This window comes from Bos javanicus, chromosome 5 (assembly GCF_032452875.1).
Source record: "Bos javanicus breed banteng chromosome 5, ARS-OSU_banteng_1.0, whole genome shotgun sequence".
In the NCBI taxonomy this organism is placed as follows: domain Eukaryota; kingdom Metazoa; phylum Chordata; class Mammalia; order Artiodactyla; family Bovidae; genus Bos; species Bos javanicus.
In genome coordinates this window covers 44,069,170-44,091,437 of record NC_083872.1, presented here as the reverse complement: position 1 = coordinate 44,091,437, position 22,268 = coordinate 44,069,170, and the positions used below count along the sequence as shown (strand labels likewise).

Here is a 22,268-nt window from a genome sequence, read left to right as displayed (position 1 = left end):
CCTCCCAGCATCAGGGTCTTTTCCAATGAGTCAACTCTTTGCAGAGGTGGCCAAAGCATTGGAGTTTCAGCCTCAGCATCAGTCCTTCCACTGAACACCAAGGACTGGTCTCTTTTAGGATGGACTGATCCGATATCCTTGCAGTCCAAGGGACTCTCAAGAGTCTTCTCCAACACCACAGTTCAAAAGCATCAATTCTTTGGTGTTCAGCTTTCTTCACAGTCCAACTCTCACATCCATACGTGACTACTGGAAAAACCATAGCCTTGACTAGACGGACCTTTGTTGGCAAAGTAATGTCTCTGCTTTTTAATGTGCTGTCTCAGATCAGATCAGTCGCTCAGTCATGTCCGACTCTTTGCAACCCCATCAATAGCAGCACGCCAGGCCTCCCTGTCCATCACCAACTTCCGGAGTTCACTCAGACTCATGTCCATTGAGTCAATGATGCCATTCAGCCACCTCATACTCTGTCATCCCCTTCTCCTCCTGCCCCCAATCCCTCCCAGCATCAGAGTCTTTTCCAATGAGTCAACTCTTTGCATGAGGTGGCCAAAGTACTGGAGTTTCAGCTTTAGCATCATTCTTTCCAAAGAAATCCCAGGGCTGATCTCCTTTAGAATGGACTGGTTGGATCTCCTTGCAGTCCAAGGGACTCTCAAGAGTCTTCTCCAACACCACAGTTCAGAAGCATCAATTCTCTGGCGCTCAGCCTTCTTCACAGTCCAACTCTCACATCCATACATGACCACTGGAAAAACCATAGCCTTGACTAGATGGACCTTTGTTGGCAAAGTAATGTCTCTGCTTTTGATTATGCTATCTAGGTTGGTCATAACTTTCCTTCCAAGGAGTAAGCGTCTTTTAATTTCATGGCTGCAGTCACCATCTGCAGTGATTTTGGAGCCCAGAAAAATAAAATCTGACACTGTTTCCACTGTTGCCCCATCTATTTGCCATGAAGTGATGGGACCAGATGCCATGATCTTTGTTTTCTGTATGTTGAGCTTTAAGCCAACTTTTTCACTCTCCTCTTTCACCTTTTTCAAGAGGCTTTTTAGTTCCTCTTCACTTTCTGCCATAAGGGTGGTATCATCTGCATATCTGAGGTTATTGATATTTCTCCCGGCAATCTTGATTCCAGCCTGTGCTTCTTCCAACCCAGCGTTTCTCATGATGTACTCTGCATATAAGTTAAATAAGCAGAGTGACAATATACAGCCTTGACATACTCCTTTTCCTGTTTGGAACCAGTCTGTTGTTTCATGTCCAGTTCTAGCTATTGCTTCCTGACATGCATATAGGTTTCTCAAGAGGCAGGTCAGGTGGTCTGGTATTCCCATCTCTTTCAGAGCTTTCCACAGTTGATTGTGATCCACAGTCAAAGGCTTTGGCGTAGTCAATAAAGCAGAAATAGATGTTTCTCTGGAACTCTCTTGCTTTTTTGATGATCCAGTAGATGTTGGCAATTTGATCTCTGGGTCCTCTGCCTTTTCTAAAACCACCTTGAACATCTGGAAGTTCACAGTTCATGTATTGCTGAAGCCTGGCTTGGAGAATTTTGAGCATTACTTTACTAGCGTGTGAGATGAGTGCAATTGTGCGGTAGTTTGAGCATTCTTTGTCATTGCCTTTCTTTGGGATTGGGCTTCCCTGGTGGCTCAGACAGTAAAGCATCTGGGTGCAGTGCAGGAGACCCAGGTTCAATCCCTGGGATAGGAAGATCCCCTGGAGAAGGAAATGGCAACCTACTCCGGTACTCTTGCCTGGAAAATTCCATGGACTGAGGAGTCTGGTGGGCTATAGTCCATGAGGTCACAAAGAGTCAGACATGACTGAGTGGCTTCATTTTCACTTTCTTTGGGATTGGAATGAAAAGTGACCTTTTCCAGTCCTGTGGCCACTGCTGAGTTTTCCAAAGTTGCTGGCATATTGAGTGCAGCACTTTCACAGCATCGTCTTTCAGGATTTGAAATAGCTCAACTGGAATTCCATCACCTCCACTAGCTTTGTTCGTAGTGATGCTTTCTAAGGCCCACTTGACTTCACATTCCAGGATGTCTGGCTCTAGGTGAGTGATCACACAATCATGATTATCTGGGTCATGAAGCTCTTTTTTGTACAGTTCTGTGTATTCTTGCCACCTCTTCTTGATATCTTCTGCTTCTTATAGGTCCATACCATTTCTGTCCTTTATGGAGCCCATCTTTGCATGAAATGTTCCCTTGGTATCTCTAATTTTCTTGAAGAGATCTCTAGTCTTTCCCATTCTGTTGTTTTCCTCTAATTCTTTGCACTGATTGCTGAGGAAGGCTTTCTTATCTCTCCTTGCTATTCTCTGGGACTCTGCATTCAAATGGGAATGTCTTTCCTTTTCTGCTTTGCTTTTCACTTCTTTTCTTTTCACAGCTATTTGTAAGCCCACCTCAGATAGCCATTTTGCTTTTTTGCATTTCTTTTCCATGGGGATGGTCTTTTTCCCTGGGTGGTCTTTATCCCTGTTTCCTGTACAATGTCACGAACCTCCATCCATAGTTCATCAGGCACTCTGTCTATCAAATTTAGTCCATACATATGTAATATTTCTTGATATATCCTGGACTCATGTGTGTTCCTTTGATGTGTTCATCTGTGTATTTCTCAGTAATTATTTCCACCCCCCTCCATAATTTTTCTGGTCAGTTTTATGTATTTACTCTTCCAGATGATTTTCAGAACAATTTCCTTGGGGATTATTTGACTTCAGATAACATACAAATCAATTCAAAAGGGTTTACTGCATGCATATAAGACTTTGTAATGTGATTAGAATAAAAGAGGAACAACCAGCCTCACTCAAATCATGAAGGACCTGGGTGAAGGATCTGGTAAAGAACCTGACAGAAATATTGAGACTATCACTCTAGTCCTCCATCCGCCCATCCATCCAGCTAGCCAGCCAGCCAATAAATCTTTTCTTTTTTTAATACCATAGATACTTGTAGATACAATAAGAAAGACACAGTCCCTGAAGTCAGAGAATTTAGATATAGCAACAAACACAAAAGCAAGTGATTAAAATAGTACATAAGGCAAAATACATGGTGTTAATGAAAGCGCATAGAAACGGGCACCTAAGCAACCTTGGGTGGTCAAGGAAGGCTACTGGAAGAGGGTAACATCTAGAAAGATTTCTGAAGGAGATATTTGCATGGAAGGAAGACTGCATTCTCAATAAATTCATTATGCCATTTAGTTGCTTTGAAATTTTAGTGATCAACCATTCTGAAATCTTCATGAATCTCTAGATTTTTCAATTTGCCTTTGCAGCTCAAGGTGCCAATGGTACTCTGGGGAACCCCACCCTGGACACAAGTCTACTGGAGGAGTTCCTGGGCAATGATTTCGATTTGGGAGCCTTGTAAGTAATAAGAGCACTGCTCTCCATTTGGTGTTTAAAAAATTATGAAATAATTAAATGAACTGGGAAGTGCTTCTTCCTTTTCTGTTTTCCAGAAGAGCTTGATACTAAGTAGAGTTGGTCTTATTTCTTCTATTAATATAAACCTTCTGCAAATTTCATCAGTGAAGCTAACTAAGTCTGGAGGTTTTTGGTTTGTTTTGCCTTTTTTTTTTTTTTCTTTTAATAGGAAGGTCCTCCCTTCCAATTCTGTATCTTTAATAGACATGGGGCTATTCAAGTTATCAATTATTAATTATCAGCTTAAGCAGTTTATGTCTTTCAATGGCTTTGTAAATTTCACTTATCACCTATTGAATTTACTGGCATAAAATTGTTCATCACATTTCCTTATTATACTTTTAATGTCTGTAGAATCTATAGTGAACAACAAGTGTTGTCATTGATATCATGTCATTGATATTCATGTCTTTTTTTCTTGATAATTTATTAAGAGGTTTATCAGTTTTCTTAAGCTTTTAAAGAACCGGCTTTTGGTTAAAATTATATTCTTAATTGTTTTTCTGTTTTCTATGTCATTGATTTCTGCTCTTATTTTCTAATATTTATATAGCCATACCCATTTTCTTTTAAAACAACTTATAAGCAATAAAATTCAATTGTTGTCTCGTGTATGGTTTTGTGAGTTTTGAGAAATTCACAGAGTTGTGTAACTATTGCCATGGTTACCACACACAACCATTCTATCACCCAATACATTTCCCCTACATTTCCACTTTGTGCGCATACCCATCATACTCCCTTAACCCCTGGTGAACACTGATCTTTCTTTTTCTATCCCCGTAGCTTTGCTTTTTCCAGGATGTCATATAAGTGAGGCCCTGTGGTATATAATACTATGAGTCTGACTTCTTTCACTAGGCATAATGTCTTTTTTTTTTCATTCTTTTTGCTATTGTTGTTCATTCTTTTTGCTATTGTTGTTCATTCTTTTTTATTGCTGAGATAAGCTCTGTTGTAACAGTTTATTTGTCCAGTTACTCATTCAAGGATATTTTGATTATTTCCAGTTTTGACAGTTATGAATAGCTCTTATAAATATTCATGCATAGGTATTTGTGTGATCAAGAGTTTTAATTTCTCTAGGGTAACACTTTGGATAAAGTCTGCTGGACCATGTTATAAGTGCAAGCTTAACTTTATAAAGTTGCATTACCACTAGCAATATATGAGATAGCCAAATTTTTCTCTTCATCACCAGTTCTTGGAATTATTGGTTTTTAAAAAACATTATTATAGCCATTCTAATAGGTTTAGCATGGTATCCCGGTTTGTTTTAATTGGCATTTTCCTATCAGCAACTGATGTTGAGCCTTATTTCATGTGATTGTTTACCTTTCATATATTTTCTTTGTTCAAGTGTTTGTTCAAATATTTTGCCCATTTAAAAAACTAAATTTTTCATATTTTGTAGTTTAGAGAATTCTTTAAATATTCTGGATATTAGAGCTGTGTTGGATATGAGATTATGAATACTTTCTCCATGCCTGTAACCTGTGTTTTCATCCTCTTCACAATGAATTTCCCAGAGCAGAAGTTTTAAATTTTGATGATGTCCAATAGACCAAATTTTTCTTTTGTGTTTTGTGTTTTATATGTAAGAAATATAGATATTGCCTAACAAGTTGTCAAAGATTTTCTTCTGTTTTTTTCTAAAAGTTTTAGTTTTATATTTAGGTCTGTGATCCATGTTGAATTAATTTTCGTATGAGTTTTGAGATACAAGTTGAGATTAATTTCTTTGTGTATAGATGTCTAGTTGCTTTATGAATTCCTTGTTGGGTAATTTTTTCTACTGAATTTTCTTTATGCTGTTGTAAAAAAATTAGTTGACCATGTTTGTGTGGATCTATATCTAGACTCTTTGTTCTGATCCATTGATCTGTGTATCTATTATTTTGCAAGTACCACATTATCTTGATTACTGTAATCATAAGTCTTAAAACCATATAGTGTAAGTTCTCCAAATTTGTCTTCTTTTTCAAAAATGCTTTGATAATTCTAGTTCCTTTGAGCTCACATAAATATTAAAATCAGCTTGTTTATATCTATACAATCTTATTGAGATATAGACTGCTGCTGCTGCTGCTAAGTTGCTTCAGTCGTGTCTGACTCTGTGCGACCCTATAGACAGGCTCCTACCAGGCTCCCCCATCCCTGGGATTCTCCAGGCAAGAACACTGGGGTGGGTTGCCATTTCCTTCTCTAATGCATGAAAGTGAAAAGTGAAAGTGAAGTTGCTCAGTCGTGTCCGACTCTTAGCGACCTCATGGACAGCAGCCTACCAGGCTCCTCCATCCATGGGATTTTCTAGGCAAGAGTACTGGAGTGGGGTGCCATTGCCTTCTCTGAGATGTAGACTAGAATTGTATTAAGTCTAGAGATCCATCTGGGGAAAATCAACATTTTAAGGGCTTCCCAGGTGGTACAGTGGTAAAGAACCTGCCTGCCAATGCAGGAGAGGCAGGTTCGATCCCTGGGTCAGAAATATCCCCTGGAGAGGGGAATGAGAACCCACTCCAGTATTCTTGTCTGGCAAATCCCATGGACAGAAGAACCCAGGTGGGCTACAGTCCATGGGGTCTCAAAAGAGACATGACTTAGCAACTGAGCATGCATGTATGACATCTTAAGAAAATTGAGTCTTCCAAGCCATGAACATAATTGTTGGTTAGTCACTAAGTCGAGTCTGACTCTTTTGAGACCCCATGGATTGTAGCCCACCTGGGTTCTTCTGTCCATGGGATTTGCCAGATAAGAATACTGGAGTGGGTTGCCATTTCCTTCTCCAAAGGATCTTCCCAACCCAGGGACTGAACCTGCATCTCCTGCCTTGGCAGGCAAATTCTTTACTGCCGAGCCTCCAAGGAAGCCCTATGAACATATTATACCTCTCCATTTATTTAGGCTTTTGTTGCTTTCTTTCATCAGTGTTTATAGTTTTAGCATACAAATCTTGTATGTTTTGTTTAGATCTACACCCAAGTGTTTCATGTTTTTTCTTTCAGTTATTGTAAATAATAATGATTCTAAATTCTTTTTTCAAATTTTAGGTTCCAGTTATTCATTGCCATCATATAGAACTATTTTTGTTTTTTATAGAGTGGGCTTGGGTCCTACAATCTTAATGAAGCCATTAATTAGTTAAAGAATTCCTCCATTGTGTTTGTTTTCAGTTTCACTAATTTCTATCCTTATTATTTTCTTCTGCTTGTTTTGGGCTTAGTCTGCTCCTCGTTGTTTAGTTTCTCAAGTTGGAAGCTTAGTTCTTGACTGGAGGCCATTCTTTGTTTTCTAATTTAATCATTCAATGCTTTAGCTGCCTTCCTCAGTTTTTGATATGCTATTCTTTGATTTTCTTTCAGCTCAAAATATTTCCTATTTTTGCTTGAGACATCCTCTTTAACTCATGAGTTGCTGGAATTGGTTTATTTAATTTCTAAATATTTTGGAATTTTCCTGTCACTGATTCATTGTTTAATTCCCTTATGGACAGAGAACACACCCTATAATTCTAATTATTTTAAATTTGTTAAGATTTGCCTTATGATCCAGGACGTGATCTGTCTTGTGAATGTTCCCCGTGCACTTTGTCCATTCACTGTTGTTGGGTCAAGTATTCAAGCTGGTTAACATCGTTGTCCAAGTCTTCCATAGCCTTCCTGATTTTTCTCTACTTTTATCTGTTACTGTAAGAGAAATGCCAAAGTCCTCAAGAATGATTGTGGATTTAGAGTTCTCGGTTCTTTTTTCCCTAGTACTGTCTTCTGATCTCTATGGTTTCTGATGAGGAATAAGAAGTTATTTGAATCATTGCTTCCTTTGTATATATATCATTTTTCTTTACCTGCAAGATAACATTTTCAGCAACTTTATTATAATGTGTCTGGATATGGGAAGGTTTTCTTTGAGATTATACTGTTTGGCTCTGCTTTCTAAACTGTAAATTTCTATTTTTCACTACATCTAGGAAGGTTTTAGTCATTATTTCTTCACATTTATGTTTCTGTATCAATGTCTTTCTTTCCTCTGTCTAGGACTCCAATGATGCATATGTTAGACTTTTGATGTTATACACAGGTCCCTGAGGCTCAGTTCATTTTTTTCCTCTCTGTTGTTTATATTGGATAATTTCTATTAATCTGTCTTTAAGTTCACTGACCCTCCTCTGTCATTCCCTCCTGTTGTTGAGCCCACATCGACGTTCCTATAAATGCCCTTCCATCTCTCCCCTGTGAAGGACAGAGAGTGAAACAAGACATGAATCTCAATAGTAACAGGGAAAGCTATTTGCAGGTATTTTGGTACCTGGCTCTTGTTGCTCTTTGCCAACAAAAAAACATTCATGACTGTGGGGAAGAATGGAAGCTCAACATTTTGCAGGCTAATTAAGCACACGCGCGTGCACACACACACACACACACACAACTGATGGGTTGCCACATATCTGAACCCACACTCTGAGCTGGCTGTTTGCTCCAGATGGCTGCATGGGCTGGCACCAGACACAAATTCCCCTGTGCCTGCTTTCATATTCCTCTCAGTCCATCCAGGTAGCTGCCATTATTCCTGTGAGAAGGATGGGCAAGCGGGTTTACCCTAACTACCTCTGCCTATAAACAGTCCGTCAGAAGTTATCTAGTTTCTTACCCCCACGTGATTTCTTCCTAAGATAAGGTAAAGCTTATCCCATCAGAATCTGTTTAATCATCTGGATCAATTTTATAACTAGCAGAAAGAACTTTAGCTGTTTGTGTAACTTAAGCTGTAGCTTAAGTCTTATTCAAAGAGCTGTCTTTCTACCTGGGTGTTCAGAAATCTGTCGTTTGATCTTAGTCTCCCTGATAATAATGGTCCTTCAAGCAAGAGCAGATATCTCGCTATGGATGATTGCTATTGAGATTCAGAGATAGTTTGCTCAATCAGATTTACTTTCTACCTTTGAGAGTTTGTAAGTGAAGTAGAGGAGGGAGTTTATATTGTTGAACATACACCAATTATTAGGTGTTATTCTTTGTAATATATTCACTTATTTAATTACATATTTGATTTTACACATTTCATTCTTATATTAACTCTTCAAAATAGGCACAGTATTGTCCATATTTTACACATGAAGAGGCTGAGAGGTGCAAAGTAAGTCTTCATCGGTTAATCAGAGACAAAGCTGGAATTAAAATGTGCCTGGCTCTAGAATACCTGCCTTTTCTTCTACATGTATCTTTTGGATTAATTGATATTTTCGGAGATGTTTTTAGACTCCGTGACTCTCAGGGAAACACATGAAGTATGTCTAAAATTGTGTGCTAAAAGCTGTGACTCGGATCCTGAACCATTGTTTGCAAAGATTGTCAGAGTTCTTGCACGTTAAAGAGAAGTCCTATGATCAGATAACCTACCTTTGCTCAGGTACATGCAGTTAAGTGGAGCTGCAATAAAAATCCAAGAAAGAACAAGTGGAAACAGCCCCAGTCTGTACTCATGGAGTTGCTGAGCTGGTCCAATGATCATTATACATCTGCATAATATATTCAAATACCCCAAGTGTTGAGTGTTTCTAAATTCCAGGCTCTCTTTTCGCAGGTTAGTTGTATTCCTTACAGAAGCCCTGGGATGTAGGTTTTCTTTCCTGGGTTCACAGCTAATAAGTAGTAGAGCTGGGATTCAAGCATGAATTTACTACAAACACTGTGTTACTTCCCCTCTACTATGTGAAAGTGTTAGCTACTCAGCCGTGTCCAACTCTTTGCAACCCCCTGGACTGTGGCCTGCCAGGGTCCTCTGTCCATGGAATTCTCCAAGCAAGAATACTGGAGTGGGTAGCCACTCCCTTCTCAAGGGGATATTCCCAACCCAAGAATTGAACCCAGGTCTCCTGCATTATAGGCAGATGCTTTATTGTCTGTGCCACCATATTGCCCTTGAATTGTGACTTTAAAAATTATGAATGACAACTTTTAAGCAACTTAAGAGACTATTAAGCTACACAATTTCTGAAAGCAAATTTGAATCTCATAGGTATATTTTCAAATCTCAAATACATTAAAAAAATGAAATTTTGGCTATGTGAAACAGCTGTCCCTAAAAGCTCTATGGAAAAGTAGTCCCATAAGATGCTGTGGGGAAAAAATTAAAATTCTGTAATCAATAATAAATAAGCTTGTGACTCACTGACTTAAAATTAGATAAATTTCTTTACTGCAGGACTTCTCAGAGCCTTTGTTGTGCTAATATGCAGCTGCAAAAGGGAAATGGTATGCAGTGTTCTCAAACTTACATGGCTGGGAGTCCCTTTTGGGAGGCATGGGCCCATGTATAAACATTGGGATGTGATGCTCAGGACAATCTCATCTTTCTGTGTGACTCTAATTGGTATGTTGAGCTGGGGATTGTTAGGATGAGACCGTCTAACAATTGCCCTCACCCCTGTGTTTCCTTGTGTGGAGAATCCAGGGCAGCTCTCTGCCCAGGAGGAGCAGGAGCAGGCTGAAGTCCTCTGATTCGCTACGTTAGCCTGCCAGTTACCCACTAAAAACAAAGGTGAGCTGTGGTGGTTGAACACCCTGGGAAATGTCCAGGTATGGAGTACTGCTTACAGAGCAGGAGGCTAGAGACTTAGGGGGCAGCATAAACTCCTGGAGGTTACAGTGAAATAGGACAAGAAGCGTGTTTGTGTGTATGTGTGTGGTGTGTGTGTGAGTGTGTGTGTGTGTGTGTGTGTGTGTGTGTGTAGAGGAAGGAAGACTCTGGAAAAGTGACCAGTGGCTCTTCAAGACAGGCTTTGTTTTCTTCAAAAATGCCCAGAGGTTTACCTGCTTCCTTCCTTTACACAAAGTGTGGGTGAGGTTGCCATAGCATCAGCATTGCCTGAGAGCTAAGAATGTCATACCTCAAGCCCTGACCCCAAATGCTGAGTCTAAATCTGCTTTTTTACCAGGATCCCTGTGGAATTCACATACACATTACAGTTTGAGAGGACCTACTTAAGGTCACATGCATATATGTCCTTCCCCACCACATCTCAAGACCCAAACCAAGTAATGGTCTTGAGTGTGTTCTGGTTTGAGTGTGTTCAAGGAGGTAGATGGCACACCAAGCTTTAGGCTGGCCTCGAGATGCTGCTGAAGGGTAAGAGGGAACTAAATGGGGGCATTGAGGTGACACCCAATCACAGATTTCCACGGGTGACTCCATAGGAGAGGAACTTACAGACATATTGGGCCCATGAAGAAGCAACGCCAGGTTTCATGTCATTTCATTCTAATGGTTGAGTTTAAGCATCTGGTATTCTGGGTTTCACTTTGTTGTTGTTTACCCACTAAGTTGTGTCCAACTCTGCGATCCCATAGACTATAGCCCACCAGGCTCCTCTGTTCATGGGATTCTCCAGGCAAGAATACAGGAGTGGGTTGCCATTTCCTCCTCCAGGGGATCTTCCCAACCCAGGGATTGAACCCATGTCTCCTGCATTGCAGGCAGATTCTTTACTGCTGAGCCACCAGGGAAGCCCAGGTTTCACTTTGGACTTGGCTTATTGGAGTTGGATGGCAAAACGAGTTAGGAGTCAATGACCAGCTGCATGTTTTAGTTCTGCCACTGGTATAGTGGGGCTGATAAACTCTTCACTGTGATGTTGCGAAAGAGAGTGAGATAGTCTGTGTAATTCTGTGAGATGAGCGTTTTAAAGGCTGGGTTCATCGACCAGTTTGATTTCTGGGTTCAAACGGATGCAGTAGGAGAAAAGCTAAACAGAATCCTGAGCTAAAGTATTACCAGTGACTTATCAATTCTGAAGATATTTGTAAAAAATGAAATAACCTACGGTAAAGAGTTTAAGATATTTAAATATCTGTATCGAAAAACACCATATTCTTTTTTTAAAAAATTAGATATTTATTTTTGGCCGTGCTGGGTCTTTGTTGCTGCGCTCTAGTTGCGTGCATGGGCTTCTCTTGTTGCAGAGCACAGGCTCCAGGCACACAGGCTTCAGAAGTTGCAGCTCCAGGGCTCTAGAACTCAGGATCAGTGGTTGTGTGCATGGACTTAGTTGCTTTGCGTTATGTGGGATGTTCCCAGATTAGGGATCAAACCCATGTCTCTTTCATTGGCAGGCAGATTCTTTACCACTGAGCCACCAGAGAAGCCCAACACCTTGCTCTTAGAGCATAAACTCTGATGCTAGATCTTTTGACTCCAATTTGACTGGTTGCCATATGAATAATCTCGGGTGAATTACTTAATCTCATCAAGTCTTAGTTTCATTGTCTGGGGGTTAGGGGCAAAAATAGTCATAGCAGACATTAGATGAGGCAACACATGCAAAGGGTTAGCTCAGTGACTGGACCAGGGTAGGTTCTCTCTGCTGCTGCTGCTGCTGCTAAGTTGCTTCAGTCATGTCCAACTTTGTGCGACCCCATAGACGGCAGCCCACCAGGCTCCACCGTCACTGGGATTCTCCAGGCAAGAACATTGGAGTGGGTTGCCATTTCCTTCTCCAGTGCATGAAAGTGAAAAGTGAAAGTGAAGTCGCTCAGTCATGTCCGACTTCTTGCGACCCCACGGACTGTAGCCTACCAGGCTCCTCCATCCATGGGATTTTCCCAGCAAGAGTACTGGAGTGGGGTGCCATTGCCTTCTCCAAGGTCCTCTCTAAAGGTTGTCTATTTCTCAAGCAGCAGGAGAGAGTGGTGAGAGGGTCAGGGTGTTTGCAGTTTGCCAAGATAGGGCTGAATAAGAGGGGTGGCAGCTTGCTCGTCGTCTTCTTTTTTTTTTTAATTGTAGGATAGTTGCTTTGCACCTTGCTTTTCTTGCTTCCACTGCCCTGTCATAAAATGATTTTCTTGGGCAACTTTATCTTATGATGACATTTCTGCCAAGGCCCTTTCCCATCCCAGCTTCCAGGTGGTGGGTACCAAGCCTGATCAAATATTTATTTATTAAGTGCCTACTACATGCTTGCCAGTGGGCACTATGCAGGAGACACACATGTACACGCACACACACATAGTATTAAGACATGGACTTCCCTGGTGGCTCAGACGTTAAGGAATCTGCCTGTAACACAGGAGACCCTGGTTCAATCCCTGGGTCAGAAAGATCCTCTGGAGAAGGAAATGGCAACCCATTCCAGTATTCTTGCCTGGAAAATCCAATGGATGGAGGAGCCTGGCAGGCTACAGTCCATGGGGTCGCAAAGAGTCGGACACGACAGTGGGCACAATGCAGGAGACACACACACACACACACACACACACACACACACAGAGTATTAAGACATGCTCGTAAGTGAATGTCTGTGTGGGAGGACATGAATCATATACATGAAAATGTGGAGAAAATACTTTCAGTAACAGCAATCTTTGTAATTGCATGATGGGGTACAACAGTAAACAAAACAATGAAGTTCCTGCTGACAGTTTACTGAGGGCAATGCGGTAAAGCAGTCTGCCCTGCAGGGCACCCAGGCATTTCTCTTTGATTTAGTGGTGTGTGGTTGTAATGACAAATAGCAGATTGACTTTCTGTGGGTTTAAGTATTGCTTTTTTAAATTCTCAGAAGACAATGCATTTCCTTATTGTCTGCTCCTGGGGAGAGCTCTTCCTTTGCCATCAGCATTCACTCTTAGTGCTCCAAGGTCATTACGGACTCCAGTGGGAAGAGAAAGACAGTGACGTACTGTATAAAGTGGTTCAGTAAGATGAAGAAAAGGAAGTGTAGGGTAGGAGAGTGGAATGCAAGGGGTGGGGGAAGACTACCGGGTTAGACTGGTGGTCAGGAAAACTCTCTTGATATATGAATTTATAAATACACACATGTTTATGGCCATATGTCAGGTAAAAAGCAGTAATTCATATTTATTAAGTAATAACTCTGTACAGGGCACTCTGCTGAGGTGATGTCACTGTGCAATAGAGCTTTAGAGAAGGTGAAATTGGTATGTGAAGGTATTGGGCGGAGTCACTGGAGAAAACCGAGGACTGGATTGTAGAATTGTGAATAGTCCCAGCTGGGTGTTCATGGGAAGCCCATGTTTTTTCTTTTTTTGGGCTTTACCGCAGGGCATGAGGAATCTTATTTCCCTCACCAGGGATCAAACCCATGCCCACTGATGTGGAAGCTCAAGTCTTAACCACTGGACCGCCAGGAAGTCCCAGGAAGCCCACATCTTAGCACTGTAAGTCCTGCCTAGTGTCTAGTAGAGTCATGAGCACATACTAGGCACTCAGTAAATGCTTAATCCAGCCTGGCTGCAACCTGAAAGGAATCCTGGCTGCTTTGGAGGCAGCAGGCAGATGTCCTGGATGTGCTAACTTCAACCAGCTCAAGAGAACATCTATTTTGCACTCCTTTTAATTTGCATGGCTATCAATCCTCAGGAGACCACACTTTGCCATTTATCCTATTATTATTGAATGAGTCTCTTTATTTTTAAATCTATTTTAGCTGTTATTCATGAAATCACTTCTGCCTTCCCATATACATATTCTTTCTCCATTAACTTTCAACTTATCAGAGTCTTTAAAGTGTTTCTTGCAGGCAACATATAGTTGGGCCTTGTGTTTTAAAAATCCATTCTTCCAATATCTTCCCTTTAATGGGAGTATATAATCCATTAACCTTTAATGCAATTATTGATATTGCATTTAATTCTTTGTTATTGAACAGGAGCCACTTTATTATTTGTCTTTTAAAAAATCTCTTCTACTTTTATTCCTCTGTAAGACATATTGATGGCTCATGATTTAGCCACACATTTGGCCAGGGATTTTACAAAGAATTTAGGGTTTCCCCTCTCTGTATCCCTCTTTCCCAAGATTTCCCTTTCACTTTCAGCAGCTATGTTTGCCCCCAACTCTGTTCTCTGATTCTTCAGTCCTGAAAGACTGTGGGTTTCTATTGGAATTTTGGAGGCTCTGACAGTAAAGAATCTGCCTGCATTGTGGCAGACTAGGGTTTGATCCCTGGGTCAGGTAGATCCCCTGGAGAAGGAAATGGCAACCCACTCCAGGATTCTTCCCAGGAAAATGCCATGGACAGAGAAACCTGGCAACTAACACACGGAGTTTTAGCTGTTCAACTGGCCCTAAGGCTAAAAGCTGTAAATAGACAGCTCACCCTATGCCATTACTTTCTTCTAAGTTTCAGAACTCCTCCAAAATCTTCTTCCTTTTGTCTACTTTTCAGTATTTTCAGGTATATCACGAGTGTGTGCTTAGTTGCTCAGCTGTGTCTGACTCTCTGTGATCCTCTGGACTGTAGCCCACCAGGCTCCAGAGTCAAAGCTATGGTTTTTCTAGTAGTCATGTACAGATGTGTGAGTTGGACCATAAAAAAGATGATAAAGAAGGCTGAGTGCTGAATAATTGATGCTTTCAAATTGTGATGCTGGAGAGGACTCTTGAGAGTCCTTTGGATTGCAAGTAGATCAAACCAGTCAATCCTAAAGGAAATCAACCCTTAATACTCACGGGAAGGAATGATTCTGAAGCTGAAGCTCCAATACTTTGGCCACCTGATGCGAAGAGATGACTCCTTGGAAAAGACCCTGATGCTGGGAAAGATTAAGGGCAGGAGGAAAAGGGGACAACAGAGGATAAGATGGTTGGATGGCATCATCTACTCAATAGACATGAGTTTGAGCAAGCTCCAGGAGATGATGAAGAACAGGAAAGCCTGGCGTGTTGCAGCCATGGGGTCGCAAAGAGTCAGACACAACTAAGCAACTGAAAAACAACAACTATATATATATATATAATTTTCCAGAGTTGATATTTTTATTTTTGGGAGGGTCAAGTCTGGTCGGAGCTAACCAGTCTTATCAGATGTAGAAGAACTCTTTGTGATTCTTTTGCATTCCTTTTGAATCTAGTTGTCTGTTCTGTCTTTAATGGTTAAGGTTCTCTGAAAAATGTCTGGTCTTTTATTGCTTTCTCCTGTTTAAGAAGTTATTTGCAAACCACTATTCTTAAAGAATGAGTTTCACTATAGGGTGATCAGGCAAGGATTGGCCACTTTATTTCTTTTCAATTCCAAATTTCATTCCCCCCTCTCCTGTCCTGAAGACATTGCATTTTTTAGGGAGCAATCTTCTAATTTCTTACTGTGGGAAATCAGCTTGGTTGCTTGCAAAGCCAAGCTGAAGAAGGGTCTCATCTTTCAGCATTTAGACTTTTAATGAGTCCTTCCATTTTTGGTCCCAAAGCTCTACAATTTCCTGGGATCTGTTTCTCTGGAGAATAAAAATCTTTCCAATATCTGTTGGGAAGATGGAGGTAGTTGCCAGACTATACAGGTTGGGGAAACTGATCTAAGGGTCCAGTTTTCCTTATTTAAACTTTCAATCAATTATTTCACTTTTATTTTTCATATTTTTATATACTTATTTGACTGCATAGGGTCTTGGTTGTGGCACACAGTATGGCATGAGGGCTCTTGAATTGTGGCACATGGGCTTAATTGCCCTGTGACATGTGGGATCTTAGCTCCCCGACTAGGGGTGGGGACCCTTCAGATTTGTAACCACTGGACCACCAGGGGAGTCCTAGTTTTTTCACTTTTAGCTCCACCTTATCCCTGGATTCAGAGGCTGCTGATGACATCAATGTTTTGGGCTTTGCTGGAGTTATATTCAACTTGGAAAAAGTCTTGTTGGCTCCAACATGCCCTCTGCCATCCCCAGGCAGTCTTGTTTTTGCCTTTCCCTTCTGCTAATTCAGTTACCACCTAACCTACTTCTGTCTGCCTCACTGTTACTGAAATATGGTCTGTCGTGGTCGCTACTCACAGACGCTATGTCCTTTCATGTTCGTGCTTCTTTATTCCTTTTTACTTCCATTTGGGTGGAGCTTTGGGAGGAAGGATAATGTGTGTTCTCTCTTTCCTTATTAATAAAAACGAATAAACTATAAAGCACCGACTTGAGGAAAAAATATAGCTTTTCTGTATTTTTTCTAAATTATCTTTATAAAGACAGACTTCTCTCTTTATTCCCCTGGAGAAGGGAACAGCTACCCACTCCAGTATTCTGGCTTGGAGAATTCCATGGACTGTAATAGTCCATGGGGTAGCAAATTGTCAGACACGACTGAACAACTTTCACCTCTCTCTTTATTGCATGAGGTTGAAATCTTAACCAAGAAAAACAGGATCGTTTACTCTCCAGCAGGGGAGTCAGGTGGAAGATGGTGGTGCTTATACATCACTTAGAATCAGAGCAGCAAGAAACTTTTTGAACATAAAAGATAGGTTTGTGGTTTTTTACTTTTTAATGGACATTATCTTATAATAACTTTAAAAAAAAATTGGAGCATAATTGCTTTACAATGTTGTGTTGGTTTCTGCCACACAACAATGTGTATACATAAGTAGAGTTGTTTTTTTTTAACAGAAATTTTCACATTTTTTTTTTAGTGGTGGTAGTCAATTTTTTAAAAAATAAAATTTTACTTGCACCTTAATATATAAAACAGAAAAAAGTTGTAATTTTTTCCCCTCCAGGTATTTACAATTTTTCTTTTATAAAACACTTGAACTCCTTCCAAGACCTTTAGGATTCCCCAGAGCACAGATGGAAAGCCAGGGCTTTAGTAGTGATATTTTATACTGCTTTGGCCCAATCATCTCTCTGGTGTAAGTACTTTGAGAATGTCAAGAAGCAACGCTAATGTTAATTAAACTTTATTGAGTACTCATTGTGTTTGGGGTGTATTTTATGGGCTTTATACACAGTATCTCATTTAATTTTCACTATGATGCTCTGAAGAGGCATCATGATTATTCCCACTTTGTAGGTGAGGAAATGCAGGCCTGGAGAGCGTAAGTACTTGTTCATGGATACACAGTTGGGAAGTGGAAGAGCTGGGATTCAAACCCAGGTCTGCTCGACTTGGAGCCCAGTCAACGCAACGCTGGGTGTGGTCTGGTGGGCTTTGGCCCCCAGGAGCACCTAGAACCCTCCCTGGGGGCTGCTGCACACACTACCAGTTTGTGACAAAAATATAATGATGAAATAGGTTACAACAAAAAAGCAATGCCTGTCTCTCATCCTCAGGCAAGGCCAACTCCCAGACACCCCACCCTATTCTGCATCAGATTCCTGCTCTCCTCCACAGGTCAAAGGTGAGTGTGACACACCTCCCTTTCACATGTCTTGCACTTCTCTTCTCTTGGGCCCTGTATGGTGAGAAAGAGGCCTCCCTCACTTGCATGTTCCCCCAGGTGCGTGCTGTCCGACTCTGACACCTGCAGCCCGGGGGACACCAGCTGCCCTCCTCCATTCGGCAAATGCGCCTGGGATTCTGCCTGCACACCAGTCGCACAGCTCCTCTGAAATGAGCAACTCTGGCCTTCCCCACAGAGCCTTTCACAACTGCTACCCAGACGCCAGTCACCTCATGAGCCCCCTGGACCAGTCTGTGTCTGGGGGAATTGGTTGTTCTTACCATCAGCAGCCTCTGTGCCACAGTCCTGGGTAAAGGGCTAGATACTTAGTTTACTTGTTTGTCTTATTTTTTTTTATTATTTTAAAATTAATTTTTGAAAATTTATTTATTTTTTAATTGAAGGATAATTGCTTTACAGAATTGTGTTGATTTCTTACATTACCATATGTAAAGCAGATAGAATTTGCTGTATGACTCAGGGAGCTCAAACAGGGACTCTGTAACAACCTAGAGGGGTGGGATGGGGAGGAAGGTAGAGGGAGGTTCAAGAGGGAGGGGACATATGTATACCTATGGCTGATTCATGCTGATGTTTGTAGATACTTGGTTTTGAAAGTCCAGCCAGCCCCTCTCCCCAGTGCTGGTAGAATGAACTGCATAGTCCTTTCCAGAAGATGGCAGTGTTGAGACACATATCAGATACCCAGTACCCTTGGCTTTAGACGAGTTTTTAAATAACAATCCACCGAACCCAAGTGTGATGGAAAGTCAAAATGTCAGAAATGTAGAGGGATAATTCTGGGTGAATGAGAAAGCACTCTGCATTTGCAGCCTCAGCTAAACCACTCAAGTAGTTTGTGACAGCTCTCTGAAACTCATGTGTCAATTGTCTTTCAATCGGTATTCACGTATCAATCAATATTCTTTCTTCCTCGTTCCTTTCTGTTCTCCCTCCCTCTCTTTCATTCCTTCCTCTGGATCTAGAGGATGATCAAAAGAGTAAAAGCCATCAAATATTGTGACAAAATTCCATGTGAAAAACAATTTCAGGTGAAAAACAATTTCAGGTGTAAAATGTACACTCAAATTTTAAGTATCTTTTGTCTTCTGACTTGGTTTCTGCCTTTGGAAATGATGTCTGTTAATTTTTTCAAATACAGGAATCCCAGATCCATTGGATAATGGAAAACCAAGTTCAGACTAATAGAGCTCATGGAATAGGAGCTTGCTCCATCCACTCCATGTATCAACCTGGTATTACAGACTAGTAGGACGCAAGAAACTTTAACTAGAATTAGTCTTAGGAAGGTCAAGAGCACGGTCCTGGGAAATTTAATCTGATTTAATGTGACATGGAGAGCAAAGAAAAATGCTAACCTGATTTTGGGTTCTTGATTCTAGAGTCTCATTGCCACCAACCAAGAAGAGAAAGTGCACACAGGTGCTGGAGGACTCGGGGGACTGTCACGTGTGGACCCAGCACTCCAGACCCAGTGAGCCAGCCCGGGGCCCCTTGCTGCCATTAAATAAGGGATTTTTACCAGCCTTGGAGTAGCCCCCAAAATCATTTTCTCTCTCATAGAAGGGCGATGATATGCTCTGGGAGTTTATTTCTTCCATTTTCATAATTCTAGTTATTTATTTATATTTTGACTATGCTGGGTCTTTGTTGCTATGCGGGCTTTTCTCTAGCTGTGGTGAGCAGGGGCCTCCCCTGTTACAGAGCACAGGCTCCAGAGTGCTTGGGCTTCAGTAGCTGTGGCTCCTGGGCTCTAGAGCACGGGTTTAGTAGTTGTGGCACATGGGCTTAACTGCTCCACGGCATGTGGGATCTTCCTGGACCAGGGATGGAACCTGTGTCTCCCGAATTGGCAGGCGGATTCTTCAACACTGAGCCACCAGGGAAATCCTATTTTTTCCTTCTTGATGTAATGTTTCATGCAGTCTTAGGTGGGGTCATACAGGTGCTCCTGGGAGAAGATGCCACTGTCTCTGTCTGGCAGAGATGAGATGCTGGTCCTTTCAGTTCTCGGGGCAGTTGTGTCTTGGAGGACCTGGGCTCTAGGCCTGGGGAGGCCATGCAGTGTGGCTGCACCTGCAGAGCCTGCTGGTGTGCTCAGTGCTTCGTTCAGTGGGATCCTTCTCAACACAGACGTGCACGCAAATAACACAGGGATCTTAGTAATATGCAGATGCTCAGGTTCAGTGCGTGTGAGATGTGGGCTGAAATTCTGCGTTCCTAACAAGCTCCTGGGCAATGCTGCTGCTGGCTCATGGAAAGGAAATTACTGGGAGAAGCAGGACTTGAAAGGATTTCTCCAGGGGAGCAAAAGGGAGAGAGTTGAGCTTCCTTAGCACTTGCTTCCAATTAGCAGATTCCCAGTAGATCTTTGACATTTTGTAAAATCCCCTGGAGAAGGGCATGGCAACCCACTCCAGTACACTTGCTTGGGAAATCCCATGGACAGAGGAGCCTGGAGGGCTACAGTCCATGGGGGTTGCAGAAGAGTAGGACATGACTGAGCGACTAAAACAACAAAAACCATTTTAGAAGTCTTTTAGCCGGGTTATATGATGCCCAAGTGGTCAGCCCAACTCATTCTTTGTCTTATATATCACATGCCACATCATGTTATGAGCTTGGGGACCTGACCAAATTGAGAACAAGCTGAAGTTTTTGAGCCTGAAGCCTTGAACTTCTGAATTTCTGGAGCAAGTGCTATGACACTTATTAGGGGAAAGGACACTATTCCATGCCAATCTTACCACCCACTGTAAATAATTAACGTAGGCAGTGTCAACAGTGCCCCCAGTTCAGGATACCAAGTCACATCTCTTTTACTCCTAATCATCAGTTTGGCCAGAAGTCCAAGATTTTCCTCTTAAGGCTCCCCTGCAACTATTGTCTCCACACTCCAGAGGTTTTTGTTGCCCAGACAGGAGGTGCCTGTGGCCTTCTTGCCTGCTCAGGTGAGAAAACTGCTGCCTTTGCCTTTCACAGCCACATGATGAGAATTGGTCCTCTGAGTCCCATGGAGCCTTATGGTTTGTTCAGGGACATCTGGCCTCAGCTCCATCACGGGCTGTGGGAGTCCTTCACTGAATGATGACTTCACTTGGCCAAGTCCCACACATCAGCACTCCCTGGACGTGCTGTGGTAGTACTGCCCCGGGCATCCAGCCATCATATAAAGCAAACCTCTACTGCCTTCATGTCTTTTGCATGGTCCCATCATGGCCTGCAGCTGCCTTGATTTTTCTTATTCAACCTTAGAAACACAGAACGCTAATTAAAGCCTTGTTTCTGAATAATATAGAGCTCTCCATCTATCTTCCTATGCATGGTTACTCTAATTTCTTCAAGGATCCTTGCATACTGCCTGCTGCTTATTTATGCTTCTTAAACACAAAAGCTGAGTAAATTTCTAGCCAGATGAGAGGACCATCTGTTCACTCTCCCACAGATACACCAGCTCACTGAGAGTACTTTGGGTAAGTCACCCAAACCTTCCAAGAGCTTTGTCATAAGCTAGATTGCTACTCAAATTCTCCTGGCCATTTCAGAAGTAAGCTCCATCCTGTGATGATGGTCTGCAGCCTGTCCCTAGGGAGGGCATTGATGTGTCACTCTCTCTAGAGAATGGTCATAGAGAAGTAACTGGAATGTCCCAGCACATCAGAAATCTTGCATTCCTTATTTAAATCCTATTCAAAGGTCCCTGAAAAGCCTTCTAAAGATAATTGGCCCCAGATAGCAATTCCAGGATGAAAATGAGCAGGTTCCCAGGGGAATTAAAAAAAAAACCACTTAATTCAAATGCTATGCTTTCAGCAGAAGTTTTCCACTGGGGAACTCATATTTGTTGTTGCAGAGACCAAGAGTTTTACAAAGGTCCTGGAGAAATGGCATATGGGGAATGGAAGGAGGAGCTAGTTTTACAGGCAGGATTTTTGATGGGGGAAGATGTCCTAAATCAATCAGTAAGGTTTTTCTGGTGAATTTCTTCTCAGAAGTGCATGTTGGTCAAGGGTTCCAAGATGCCCATTTATTGGATTCACAATGTAGAATTACTGGGTTGCTGGAGGCAGATGTAAAAACTTGCTTTGAGAGAGAATAGGTGTTGGGCAGGCTTCTGCCAGCTGGTTCCTGGCCCCACATGGTCTGGACCCCGAATATGAGAGGATTCCTGGTCCTATCTGATGAAAATTCTAAATATAAGAGAGCTCATGGCCCTATATGGCTTAAACTTCAAATGCATGAGTGTTTTTTAACCCCCAGAGTCATGGTCATTAGTCCACAGAGAAAGAATTTCCAGTGTAGAATCAGGAAAAGTACCTGTCTCATGTCTCCAGGAATCATGGACTTTTCAAGCCTGACTTTCTTGATTATCACATAAGAATAATAATTTCTATTTCACCAAGAGTTTAAAAAAACAAAAGTAATATAGGGACTTCCCTGGTGGCCCAGTGGTTGAGACTGCACTTCTGCTGCAGGGGGCACAGGCTTGATTGGGAAACTAAGATCCCACATGCAGCACAGCAAAAAAAAAAAAAAAATGTCAAAGAAAATATTTTGAAAGACATTCAGATGCAAGCTGTGAGTTTTCTCCCAAAAGTTGAAACTTTGCTGCCTTCACACTTCTGC

The 22,268-nt window shown here is 41.7% G+C and overlaps 1 protein-coding gene across 1 annotated transcript in view; it reads left to right on the top strand.

Moving 5' to 3' along the window:
- The window catches only part of MYRFL (myelin regulatory factor like), a 125,114-nt gene that overhangs the window by 30,913 nt on the left and 71,933 nt on the right, over positions 1-22,268 (top strand). Inside the window, exons 2-5 of the mRNA XM_061416489.1 lie at positions 3,310-3,400; positions 17,512-17,579; positions 17,679-17,931; positions 19,025-19,116. Coding sequence (XP_061272473.1) covers positions 3,310-3,400; positions 17,512-17,579; positions 17,679-17,931; positions 19,025-19,116 — 504 coding nt within the window. The remainder of the gene's footprint in view (positions 1-3,309; positions 3,401-17,511; positions 17,580-17,678; positions 17,932-19,024; positions 19,117-22,268) is intronic.